This window comes from Leptodactylus fuscus, chromosome 10, assembly GCF_031893055.1.
Source record: "Leptodactylus fuscus isolate aLepFus1 chromosome 10, aLepFus1.hap2, whole genome shotgun sequence".
Taxonomy (NCBI): Eukaryota; Metazoa; Chordata; class Amphibia; order Anura; family Leptodactylidae; genus Leptodactylus; species Leptodactylus fuscus.
In genome coordinates, this window is record NC_134274.1 from 10,350,859 (window position 1) to 10,363,949 (window position 13,091).

A 13,091-nucleotide genomic window follows, 5' to 3' on the forward strand; every position below is an offset into this window, starting at 1 on the left:
GGGTGGTCGGTCTAGGAGGTCGTAAACAGGGGCGTAACTTTGGGGGGTACTGAGGGTGTCCAGGAGTCTTAGGGGGATCCATAACGTGAGACCAGTACTATATATAGCTGGGGGGGAACATAGAGAAAATTTTCCATTTGGGCCCATAACCTTTATGTTCTGGGTCTGTACGCCGGGAGGATCTGCTAAGGGCTCTGTATAAAGGTTTGTTTTCGGTTCTGTATATAGGTGAGGGGTCTGATCTGGGTCTATATCCTTATATAACGTCTGGCATGTCGTGTTTACTCCATGATGGTAGTCCTATATACTATTGTTGAATCAACATCTCCCAATACGTCACATGGTCAAGGTTGGACATTTGAGGACGGTGGTGGGATAGACCTTTTTTGTATACATGTATATTATCTTTACCAGAAATATCATCTGGAATACGGAACCGTACCAACAGCGAATAATCCTGATGTAATGTACAAAGCACGTGCGACCGTGAAAAGAGGAAGAAGATTTAGTAAGAGAAAGTAAAAATGAACCAATCACAGCGCAGCTTTCATTTTTCAAGAGCAGAATATGAACTGTAAGCTGCACGGTGATTGGTTGCTTTGGACAACCTAGACTGCTTTGCCTTTAGACAGTTTCATTATTGGGCCTCATTTATAACTGGCCTTGTTGCCCAACAAAGACAGATTCAATACGTTTTGATAAATGAGGCCTAGTATGTTCCGCCCATCACAAGGCCTGAGAGGGGGCAGCACATGACACATGGATTCCCTCAGATGTTCATAGATTCTAAAACTGGTCTGTCCTAGAGAAACCTGGCGTACAAGGCCCGGCAAATCTACGCCATCGTCAGTGGTGTTGCTAGCATTGGGTACTGTTGATGCCCACCATCTCCTGGCACCACCAAATTTAGTCAAATCCATACCTGCCAACATTTTGAAAGGGTTTTCAAGGACAACAGCAAATTTTTTAGGGTGACTGTGTCCCCTTCAGCAGAAACCAGACCCTGCCCCTTTATGTGCCTTGCCTGCCACATAACGTACCCCTGTCATGTATAGACAGGCAGAGGAGGAGGATTTTGGGAGATTTGCCGGCTCTTCCGCCGTCACCTTTTATTTCGGAGGTCTCTTGGGCACTCCGGGAGAGTTGACATTTCTCTCCCATCTCCAAGGTAATTCGTACATTTCCTATGTGAAATTTCCTGTACGTGATATTAATAACTCACCAAGGTCTTATTATAGATACCCCATACTAGGGAGACGTCAGTCTTCAGAAACTCCGGAACACCATTAGAATAAGTTACTGTGCGCTCATTAATGTACATATAAATAGGTCACAGTGCACACAGTACAGCAAATATATCAGTAATTGGGGCCAAACCCCTTCCTCCATAGAACTACAACACCCAGACAGATGCTCGGCCCCAAGTTTCTATAATATCAGTGGTCAGTTTTTGAACTGACCACTGGAGCAAACACAACCGGCTAACATTTCCTGCTTTCAGCAACTCACTTCTCAGCTTTGCTGTGTAGACTGGAGCGGAGTCATGTCATAGCTTTTATAGCTTTACGGGAATGGCTATTACTCCTCCTGGGGCTATCGTATATTAAACGTAAAAAGCAAAAAGAGAAGGTTTAAAACATAGGCTCACCTAAAAACAATCTTCAGGGTGCACGGCTGAATGATCCCGGACTCCAGGGAAAGACGAAAGGTCAAGTAGTAGAAAAAGTATTCCAGTCCGCACTCCTGGGATTTGCTTTAAAAATTAACCTTTAATTATCCATATAAAAATGGGTAAATCCAATATAAAAGATTGAATGTGACAGTGATAAACACAAAAAGTGCATTTAAAAACCCATGAACCGGCTGACGCGTTTCTGGGTATGCTTTACCCCTTAGTCATAGCCTGGCTATGACTAAGGGGTAAAGCATACCCAGAAACACGTCAGCCGGTTCATGGGTTTTTAAATGCACTTTTTGTGTTTATCACTGTCACATTCAATCTTTTATATTGGATTTACCCATTTTTATATGGATAATTAAAGGTTAATTTTTAAAGCAAATCCCAGGAGTGCGGACTGGAATACTTTTTCTACTACTTGACCTATCGTATATTAACCTACGGACACATTTCTGTATGTCAGCTTAAGGACACTTATCCCATATCCACAGGACAGGATGTGTCCGATTGCTGGGGGCCCAACTACTAGGCCCCCCCAGTGATGAGGAGAACGGGGTACTGTAATTAGCCCTAACGCAGCGCCGCACCTCCCATGAGGCGACCTGAAGCAACCGCTTCAGGCGGCGCTATGCCAGGGCCCCGGAGAGGGCGGCATTTTTCCTCCTAAGACAGTCCAGGACAAGCTGTCCTGGACTGGCTTAGCGTCACCAAGCGGTAGATTGGGGAGGCCGCCGGAGCAGTGGGGCCTCTTGGGGCCTGCTCTCTGCCTGCTAGCACCACTCCCCGCCCCCTTCACTCTGCCCCACCCCCTTCACTCTGCCCCACCCCCTTCACTCCGCCCCTTTGCACCGCCCCCTCCTCCGGAGGGGGGGGGGGTGTGGCGGCTTTCTTTAGTCCGCCTCGGGCGGTGAAACATGCAGGTTCACCCCTGAGCGCCAGGGCGCTTTCGTGACAGGTGTACCATTCACTGCTATATAGGGCACTCCTGTAGAGTTTAGTCACGGTAGCCCAATAGCGGAGAGTGTAGTATCGGTCACTCCTGCTCCACAAGGAGGTGTTAGGGGTCTTTCTGATTATTGGGGGACCTTGTGGTCTCCAGTGATAAGACACAACCACTTAATAATTCAGGTGCTCTCCTATGTACCAGACTTGAAACCTAGCACCCAGGCATGAGTTAGGCCAACACCCCTTCCCGGCCTGCCTTGCTCTCGACCCTGACTAAATGCAGTATGAGCAATGTAGCGCACCCCTAGCACATGAAAGATAAGACCGCCTTGGCTGCCCCACAATTACACCCATCTACAACAGTTTTTTTATGCACGAGATTGCCCCTTTAAGTAAATAAGAATAATAGAAATAAAAAAGGGAATTTACCAAAAATCCAAAGTAATATTTTGCCGCTGCAATCTTCTAGCCCTAATCAGTTTTTCCTCCCGTTAAATCAATGGTAACTGATTAAAATCACTTGTCTCATTCATCATCCATTGACATTAATGAGGAAATAAATGGGTCATGACAGATCGGTGGGTGTTTTTTTTTTTTAGAATTTTTTATTTTTAATTCTTGAAAACGGATATTTTGATGTCATTTATGATGACAAGGCTGAGTGAAAAAAAAAAAAAGATACTCGATGCAAAGTTATGAAAACGAGAGCCAAAATTCCCAAATGGTTAGTGTTCCCCGATGCAAAATCCGATGTTGAAAGAGAAAATACAAAAAAATTACAAAAATTCAGGTGTTAAGCAAATTCTCTAGAGATGGAGTACTGTAACTTCTACAGGCCTCATGATCTCATTCATGGTCTGCGTTCCAGTTCGATCCCATCTGCTCACCCGCTAGGTAATACAAGACACAAAGTGGGAGGTGAGGAGTGAGTGGGCCGCTCCAAAAACAAAGCCAAGGGCCGAGACAAAGGGGAAGCCTCGTAGGAGGAAGCGAGCTGAGCGCAGATGGATGACAGGTTATAGTTCAATGCATTGAGGTAGAGGGTGAAGCTTATTCAGTCCCATATATCATAGCAGAGCAGATATAAAAATATGGACCGAGACCAAGGGATATCAAAATTTAGGCCAAATTATAGTGAGAAATACAGCTAAATGTCCTGTTTATGTATTACAGCACACATGCCATATCGGCATCGCATTCATGGGCCCGGGACTCTTTGTAAGATTAACATGGGGTATTGTTTGCGGTCATATGGGAATTTGGAAATTTTCGTAAAAAGTTGTCCAGTCCTCCAAAAACAGCACCGCTTATGTCTGGCATAGCAGTTCAGCTTCACCGAAGAGAACAAAGTTGAGCTGCAATACCACTAGTAACCTGCGGACAGGTGTGGCGCTGTTTTTGCAGGAAAGCAGCCATGTTTTTCTAATCCTATAAAACCATTTCAAAGGACTCCAGGATTAGAGAAAAGGTCAGTTTTTGTCCACCATGCTGGGGCAATTTTATTAACTTGAGTGGGGATTGGTTATTTTTGCTAATGTTGTACAATCCCTTGAAGATAAATCACAAATATAAAATTTCAAAAATTTCAAAAAATAGATAAACGAATAAAAAGGAATTCTGAAGAACCAAATTAATTCAGGGGTGTCGCTGTAGAGGGTACAGAGGTAGCATTTGGTACAGCCACTGAATCACTGAACTGGCTCTTAAATGGATTCTACATGATATGGATGCTTTATTCCAAAAACAGTGCCACCCCTGTCCACAGGTTGTGTGTGGTATTGCAACACGGCCACATTTATTTCAATCGGGCGGAGCTGCATTACAATACACATGCCATGTTTTTGTAACCCTGAACCCTTTACCACAGCCCTCCCCGAATGCCCCGACACCCCTAATACTGACATTGAAGTGCGGCCTGTGAAATCTGCGGCCTCTCTGGTTCCCAATTACCGAGAATTCATCTCCGCTAATGAAACAAACAGAAAGAAATGAGATGAAAGACGGGCAGCGGCGCGGCCGGAGCGTTTGTCAGGGACGCCAAGGACTGGTTTTTGTTTTCATTCCTAAAATAACCTTTTTGCTTAGCGGGACTTATTAACTCCTTGGTGACACCGGTAAATGACCGTGCAGCAGATCTCATCATCATCTCCTTGTGTGCGGATACGATATTAAAACTCGTCTATTAACTCCTTCCTGGCTGTTACTCGGACATGAATCCGACACATAGAAAAAAATCTGCTGTGGGATCCCGAGCAATGAAATGGGCCTGAAATAGGATGTAGCAGAGCTGATTATCAACCCGCCACCAAGTTTGAAAAGCCCAATGACATATCATGGGATCGGCGCTGTCACCCTGAGCACTTTGGTGTTTTGATTATTGAAATCCGTTCAGCCATTCTAAAGATATAAACCTTTTAGCCAATAACGTCTACTAGTCAAGTGGGTGGTCCTGGTTTATATGGGGGTGGAATGTCATGCAGTGTTACCGCCCACTTGGCTATTAGAACCTAATTAGTAAGAAATCAGCTCAACCCACAGTCAGGGCCAGCTGAAAATCTGACTATCTGACAGCAGCATTTTCATCTTTCACCATTGAAAAGCACATGCATGCTTGGCTGAGTTAAGCATGCATGTGTATGATGGAACTGGGATGAATAGCTATCAACTGCTGATTTGCTTGGACGGCAGCTATGAACATCCATCTTTAATGTACTCAGGGGTGTAATATGCAACTCTTGAGTTATATTTTGACTTCTGGTTCTATCAAAACTAGTTCGACCCAAAATAAATCAAGATCCTGATCCAACCAAACCCAAAATGAAATGAATCTTAGGAGATTCGACCATCTCTAGTCCCAGAATTACAACTATCATCTGGAGAGGAATGCTTGAAGCCCCTGGACATTATAGGCCTCAGAATTTATGCCCCATCTTACGATAAAATTTGGCCCTACCCACCATGATGGACCTTCCTAAATTACTATAGTGAAAACTTTCCAAAAAATCTTCACTTAGAGAAGACGACCTCCATGGTCAGTACCATACTAACCATATTCTTTGAGAAGACCACCTCGCTAGAAGATCACTTCTTTGAGAAGACCACCTCTCTAGGAGATCACTTCTTTGAGAAGACCACCTCTCTAGGAGACCACTTCTTTGAGAAGACCACCTCTCTAAGAGACCACTTCTTTGAGAAGATCACATCTCTAGGAGTCCACTTCTTTGACAAGACCACCTCTCTAGGAGATCACTTCTTTGAGAAGACCACCTCTCTAGGAGATCACTTCTTTGAGAAGACCACCTCTCTAGGAGATCACTTCTTTGAGAAGACCACCTCTCTAGGAGACCACTTCTTTGAGAAGACCACCTCTCTAGGAGTCCACTTCTTTGACAAGACCACCTCTCTAGGAGATCACTTCTTTGAGAAGACCACCTCTCTAGGAGACCACTTCTTTGAGAAGACCACCTCTCTAAGAGACCACTTCTTTGAGAAGATCACATCTCTAGGAGTCCACTTCTTTGAGGCGGCCACCTTTTTAGGAGACCACTTCTTTGAGAAGACCACCTCTCTAGGAGACCACTTCTTTAAGAACACCACCTCTCGGAGACCACTTCTTTGAGAAGACCACCTCTCTAGCAGACCACTTCTTCAAGCAATTTCAGGTGTCGTATCAAAGAACTTTCACTATATTTTGGTCCTCAAAAATATGATGCAACAAAAAAAAATGAGAAAAGTATCTTTCCAATACTTACCGAGACCAAAGTGGGCAACTGGTTCCATCTCGCAAAGATATCCAGACCCACCATCGATAATCCTTAGATGTGCCCCACTTTTCTTGGTATATAGTACCACTTTAGCGCCTCTTGCGAATGCACCATACTTGGTACGTGGTATGACTCGGAGCCAATTGTTTTTCAAGCCCTGGAAGACACAATGAGCCCACTTATTCCTGGTGCACATGGGCTAAGAAACAGCCACCTAGATGCAACTATAATTTGTTAAATCATCTGAGAACTTGGTGTGTTATTTTCTATTTTACAACTTTTTTTTCAGTTTCTTAAATATTCACATACAGTTATATTTAGCACTAGCTGGTACCTGCGACTTCGTCTGCGGTGATTGTAGCAGTGGGTATATACAGGCGCGGGTAAGGTTTTCGTACTGTGTATAAGGTCTGGGATATGAAATGTAACTTTGTATCTTGTTGTTTCTGTAATTCAGAGAATACGTGAGACTTTTGTGTTGCAGTTACTTTGTATTTGAGCTGCTATATATACGGTGTTGTGAGAAACTTTACATAGTGACTTTGGGACAGAGGTATTTGAAGTTAACCCCTTCCCGTTGATGGCATTTTTTGATTTTGGTTTTTCATTTTTGACTCCCCTCCTTCTAAACCCCATAACTTTTTTATGTCTCCGCTCCCAGAGCCATATGAGGTCTTAATTTTTCTTGGGACAAATTTTTCTTCCTGATGCCACCATTATTTATTCTATATAATGTACTGGGAAGCAGGGAAAAAATTCTGAATGGGGTGGATTTGAAGAAAACATGCATTTCTGCGACTTTCTTACGGGCTTTGGTTTTACGGCGTTCACTGTGCAACCAAAATGACATGTCCCCTGTATTCTGTGTTTCGTTACGATTCCGGGGATACCAAATGTGTATGGTTTTATTTACATTTTGACCCCTTAAAAAAATCCAAAACTGTGTTAAAACATTTTTTTTTGAAAAGTCGTCATATTCCGACAGCCGTAACTTTTTTATACGTGCGTGTACGGGGATGTATAGGGCATCTTTTTTTGCGGGGTCGGGTGTACTTTTTATTTCTACCATTTTCGGGCAATGTTATTGCTTTGATCACTTTTTATTCAAATTTTTATCAGAATCAAAAGAGTGAAAAAACAGCGGTTTGGCACTTTTGACCATTTTTCCCGCTACGGCGTTTACCGAACAGGAAAAATATTTGTATAGCTTTGTAGAGCGGGCGATTTCGGACACAGGGATACCTAACATGTATGTGTTTCACAGTTTTTAACTATTTTTATATGTGTTCTAGGGAAAGGGGGGTGATTTGAATTTTTAATCCTTTTTATTTGTTTTTATATTTTTTTTTACTTTTTTTAAACTTTTTTTTTTGCATTTATTAGACTTCCTAGGGGTATTGACATAGGTGGGCGGTGTCACGGATTGTCAGAGCGGTGGGGGTCGGCAAACATGGCTGCTCCAGAGCGTTAAAGAGAGCCTCCTGGAGTATCGTTAAGGGGAGGGGCAAAGTGGTAAAGTATATGTATATGAGATTGTGTGTGGTTAGGGGCGAGGCTGTAGGGGGCAATATGAATTTTGTGCCTTGCTATGGTCCAAAGTGTGTGAGATTGCAGAGATGGTGGTGTGAGTTTGGGTTTTGTGGGGGTCCTGGCACAAACGTATGTGCGCTATTGTGATGAAAAGTAGCCTATTGCGCAATCGAGTGTAGGGACTATGTTTGTGGAAAATTTCAGCCAAATCGGTCGAGCGGGTTTTGCGTGATTGAGGAACAAACATCCAAACATCCAAACACACAAACCCACAAACATCCAAACTCACAAACTTTCACATTTATAATATTAATAGGATTAGAAAATATTGACTTGGACGTTGTCCTTTACGGGTGAACACCTTCTCGGCACACTATGGGAGGCTAACCTACCTGGATAGATATAGTGCACCAGTCTATGGGTCAGGAATAATGACATTGATGGGATGACATATACCCCCCACCATTTACATAACCGGCCTCCCATCTGGTCCTTCCTTGGGACCATGGAGCAGTTCAGAATAACAGTACTGTATGGTATGGCCCAGCTTGTCCCACTACGACTTCTTTAGTCTTGGTAGAAGGCATAGTACAGCTTCTATGCGCCCTGCAAAAAGTTGCCCAATGACTGACAGTTTTTGCCCTCCCGGGTACTGCTAGTAACTCTAATGCCGGCCTCATGTGTCTCTTGCGGAGCAGCGCGGAGTCTCTTGGTGACATTTCTTACTGCAGTCATTGCATTAGACTGTCTAGACAAGAAACAACAGTCTGCAAAAGTAATTTCTTGTAACTCAGTTACCGATCCAGTCCTGAAAAAGTGAAGAAATCATTGAAGCTGATGATATTTCTCCGCAGATACATAACAATCTGAACTGTGCCGTGATTTGGATTTTCAGTGTTAATGAAACCTTCTCCAGGGTTAAACTTGGCAAATGTTCAGCCCTTGCAAAGACTATATGATGCATCACCCTGCAAGCCTATCCCCTATGCACCTGCTTGCTTCGTCTACTTCAAGCTCAATGAAAAGGGGGCTGAAGATCAAACTGGTTCCATCATCGTCTTCTTGGAATTTTAGGCTTTCCTTAGACTTCAATGGAGATATGGTCCAACGCTCTAGTGTGTGGCAGGATGTGATATCATTTACAGAAGGGGACAACACCTAAGAAAATGGAGGCCCTTGTGAAATGGAAAAATATATCTTCTGCATAAATCACAAACTTAGATGTCACCAGGCCAAAGACTGCAGGGAGTAGAGATCTGCAAACCAGTTCGTAACAAGCTGAGTTCATGTCAAATCTTCCAAAAATCTCCAGTTTGGCCAATTCCAAGACCTTTGGGGTTTGCACAGCCAGGAATCTTTATTATACCTCACCCTCATGGTGTCTGGTGTCCTCTCCTGGACATCTTCTGCCTTCTTCTGACCTCTTGGATGATGTCAGTGATAGCCGGGGACCAATAAGTCCTGTAACTTTAGCCTCAAGGGGTCACGTGGGGTGTGTCGACATCATGACGTATGAAGCAAGTTCCATGATGTCACTTGCACCCCTGGAGCTGCTGACATCACCCTGGAGTCCTGAAGACACCAGGAGAAGGACACTGGTTATGTATTCTTCCCCCTCGGGGCCCAGGGTATAGTAAGAGCAGTTCCAGTCAAAACTGAACAAGTTGAGTCCAAAATCAAACTGGTGGGAATATTTCTAAAATTATTGTTGTGATTTTCGACCAACATTAATGCAGACCTACCTGCTTCCCCTTGAACACAGATAAGGGCTGTGCCATGGACTCTCCATGGGATAAGATTAGATCCAGCATGCCGTCTCCATCGAAATCGGTCACAGCACCACCTACGGATGCAAGGACAACAGAAATGTACTGAGGCACCCCCATAAATTTTGCAACAATCATAAGAGCAGGAGGCAACTATAAGCTCAGGGACACTGGAAACGCGCCGGGCAATGTCACAATATGGGTCGTACTATCGTGATTATCCTAAAACCAAAAGGGGTCACTTTAATATCCTGCAGATAAGAACTGTCACCCGATGCGAGTCCCATGAAGATCTAATATTACAATGTCACCGAAAAGTCGTCTCCTATATTTCAGTCCCTTATCAATAGGAACAGACCATTATCTGCTCTGGGGAGGATAATTAACATTCCTCCGATGCCTGCGCCGAGCCCTGACTATATCACTAACCGTTCAGTACGTTCCGTCGTCTCTACGAGAACTTGAGCCCCTCATTGCAATTCTCTGCATAAATCAGGATTAGGAACAACATTTTTGTACAAGATATCGCCCAAAATGTTACATCTGAAAGCAAAGCCGCAGTGATGGGGCATTACAGGCAGCGAAATTCAGCACACTCCGGGGATTAGCGCTTGACAGGAGGATTGCAGAGGAATGACATTTGCAGACTAGACCGCCGCGGCACTGCACTGGTTAATAGCGAGGACTTGTAATGAGAGCGCCAATTATTTGTTTATTTTTCTGAATAAACGGGAAGCGAATGTACAATTCTCTACTGCCACCCACTGGTGGAAGGGTGACATTACACCTAGCACAAGAGGACAAGGTGAACAAGCCATAGGATTCTCCAAATCATTTTAACCCTTGTTACAGAAATTAGAAAATATTTCTTAATTTATGAATAATTTCTGCAAAATACATGCTTGAATCTATCTGTTTTATGTCAAACGTTGCGACAAAGCCTAGTTTTTTGCTGCACTTTTTTGCGCCAAAGCCAGAAGGAGTAGGACATATATTTAGTAGAGCTGAGCTGCAATACCAGACACAACCTTGGGACAGATGTGGCGCTGTTTCTGGAAGAAAGCAGCCCTGTTTGGTGCAATTGCCACCTGTATACTCCTTATAGCTACTCCTTGTAGGGGCGTTACCCATCTTAGGAGGTCCTAATAAAAAATGGAGTGGTTTATAATATACCTGAATTTAAAAAAAAGTCTCTATTCACCTCCATGACCATCACCAGCGAACATTTTATGCACATTGTCCATGGTGTTGTCATGTGATATTGCAGACCTCCATCAAGGAGGTCTTTCTGTCTGGAGGACCCTTGGAGGCCCAGAGCTATAGATTTTGATCAGCAGCATGTAATTCCTTAATTCTCCTGTAGGGGCACTGCAGCAAAAATCACTTGCTGAAAGATTACGGCTGATCGCTGCGATTCCCTACAATCTGTTTCTTTCTGGGAAATACTTCTAGTTCCCCAAAATGGAAAACTTCTTTAACAGCAAGTGTGTCACAAAAATGTATGTTCTTGTTGTTGTCCCTGAGAAGGAGTTTCCAAAATTCACCCGAGTATTTTAAGTAAGTGTTTACCGCTACCCTGTAGGTTATTATTAAATATGGCTGCCTTGAGATTGCAGGGAATGGTATACAGTCTATTCAGAAACGCGTCGCCTCTTAATGGGACACAAGCTATAGACTTTTCTATGAATTTCTATATTTCAGGGCAACCATGTGGAAAATTCAATTTCTTCCAGCAAAAAAAAAATCATGTACAATACAATGGCCTAACACACTGAGAAATACCCCTCAAAATCAGAGGGAGTCCGAGATGAGACTACAGTAGTCAGAGCAGAGAGGTAGAAGTTATCAATTATAATGTACGGAGGAGTCAGTGACCGCAAGAACTAACAGAGGACACTGACTGGATTATATCATTCTTGTACTGTGTAACATGCCACTGACCACCAGGGACGGAGACACTCAATGTACCACTGACCACCAAGAGCAGAGATGGTAAAAGTACCACTGAACAACAGGGACATAGATGGTAAAAGTACCACCAGCCATAGACATGGTCAATGTATCAATAAAAAACAGGGACAGAGATGGTTAATGTATTAATGACCACCAGGGACAGAAATACTAAATATACCACTGACCACCAGGAGCAGAGATGGTAAAAGTACCACTGACCACCAGGGACAGAGATGGTAAATGTATCAATAACCACCAGGGACAGAGATATTCAATGTAATACTGTCCACCAAGAACAGAGATGATAAAAGTACCACTGACCACCAGGAATAGACATGGTCAATGTATCAATAAAATACAGGGACAGAAATGGTTAATGTATCAATAACAATCAGGGACCGAGATGGTTAATATTTTAATGACCAGCAGAGACAGAGATGGTAAATACATCCTTGACCATCAGGGACGGAAATACTAAATATACCACTGACCACCAGGGACAGAGATGGTTAATGTATCAATAATCACCAGGGACAGAGATGATAAAAGTACCACTGACCACCAGGGATAGGCATGGTCAATGTATCAATAAAAAACAGGGACAGAGATGGTTAATGTACCACTGGCCACCAATGACTGAGATGGTTAATGTATCAATGACCACCAGGGACAGAAATACTAAATATACCACTGACCACCATGGACAGAAGTACTAAATATACCACTGACCACTAGGGACAATAGTACTAAATATACCACTGACCACCAGGGACAGAAGTACTAAATATACCACTGACCACCAGGGACAATAGTACTAAATATACCACTGACCACCAGGGATAGAAATGCTAAATATACCACTGACCACCAGGGACAGAAATACTAAATATACCACTGACTACCAGGGACAGAAGTACTAAATATACCGCTGACCACCAGGGACAGAAGTACTAAATATACCGCTGACCACCAGGGACAGAAGTATTAAATATACCACTGACCACCAGGGACAGAAATACTAAATATACTACTGACCACCAGGGACAATAGTACTAAATATACCACTGATCACCAAGGACAATAGTACTAAATATACCACTGACCACCAGGGACAGAAATACTAAATATACCACTGACCACCAGGGACAGAAATACTAAATATACCACTGACCACCAGGGACAATAGTACTAAATATACTACTGACCACCAGGGACAGAAATACTAAATATACCACTGACCACCAAGGACAATAGTACTAAATATACCACTGACCACCAGGGACAGAAATGCTAAATATACCACTGACCACCAAGGACAATAGTACTAAATATACCACTGACCACCAGGGACAGAAATGCTAAATATACCACTGACCACCAAGGACAGAAATACTAAATACACCACTGACCACCAGGGACAATAGTACTAAATATACTACTGACCACCAGGGACAG

The 13,091-nt window shown here is 43.3% G+C and overlaps 1 protein-coding gene across 3 annotated transcripts in view; it reads right to left on the reverse strand.

The window, feature by feature from the left end:
* The window catches only part of CRTAC1 (cartilage acidic protein 1), a 310,217-nt gene that overhangs the window by 23,561 nt on the left and 273,565 nt on the right, over window positions 1–13,091 (reverse strand). For all 3 annotated transcript variants that reach the window (XM_075257862.1, XM_075257864.1, XM_075257865.1), the window contains exons 10-11: window positions 9,660–9,760; window positions 6,376–6,544 (exon numbers count right to left, since the gene is read on the reverse strand). In XM_075257862.1, coding sequence (XP_075113963.1) covers window positions 6,376–6,544; window positions 9,660–9,760 — 270 coding nt within the window. The remainder of the gene's footprint in view (window positions 1–6,375; window positions 6,545–9,659; window positions 9,761–13,091) is intronic.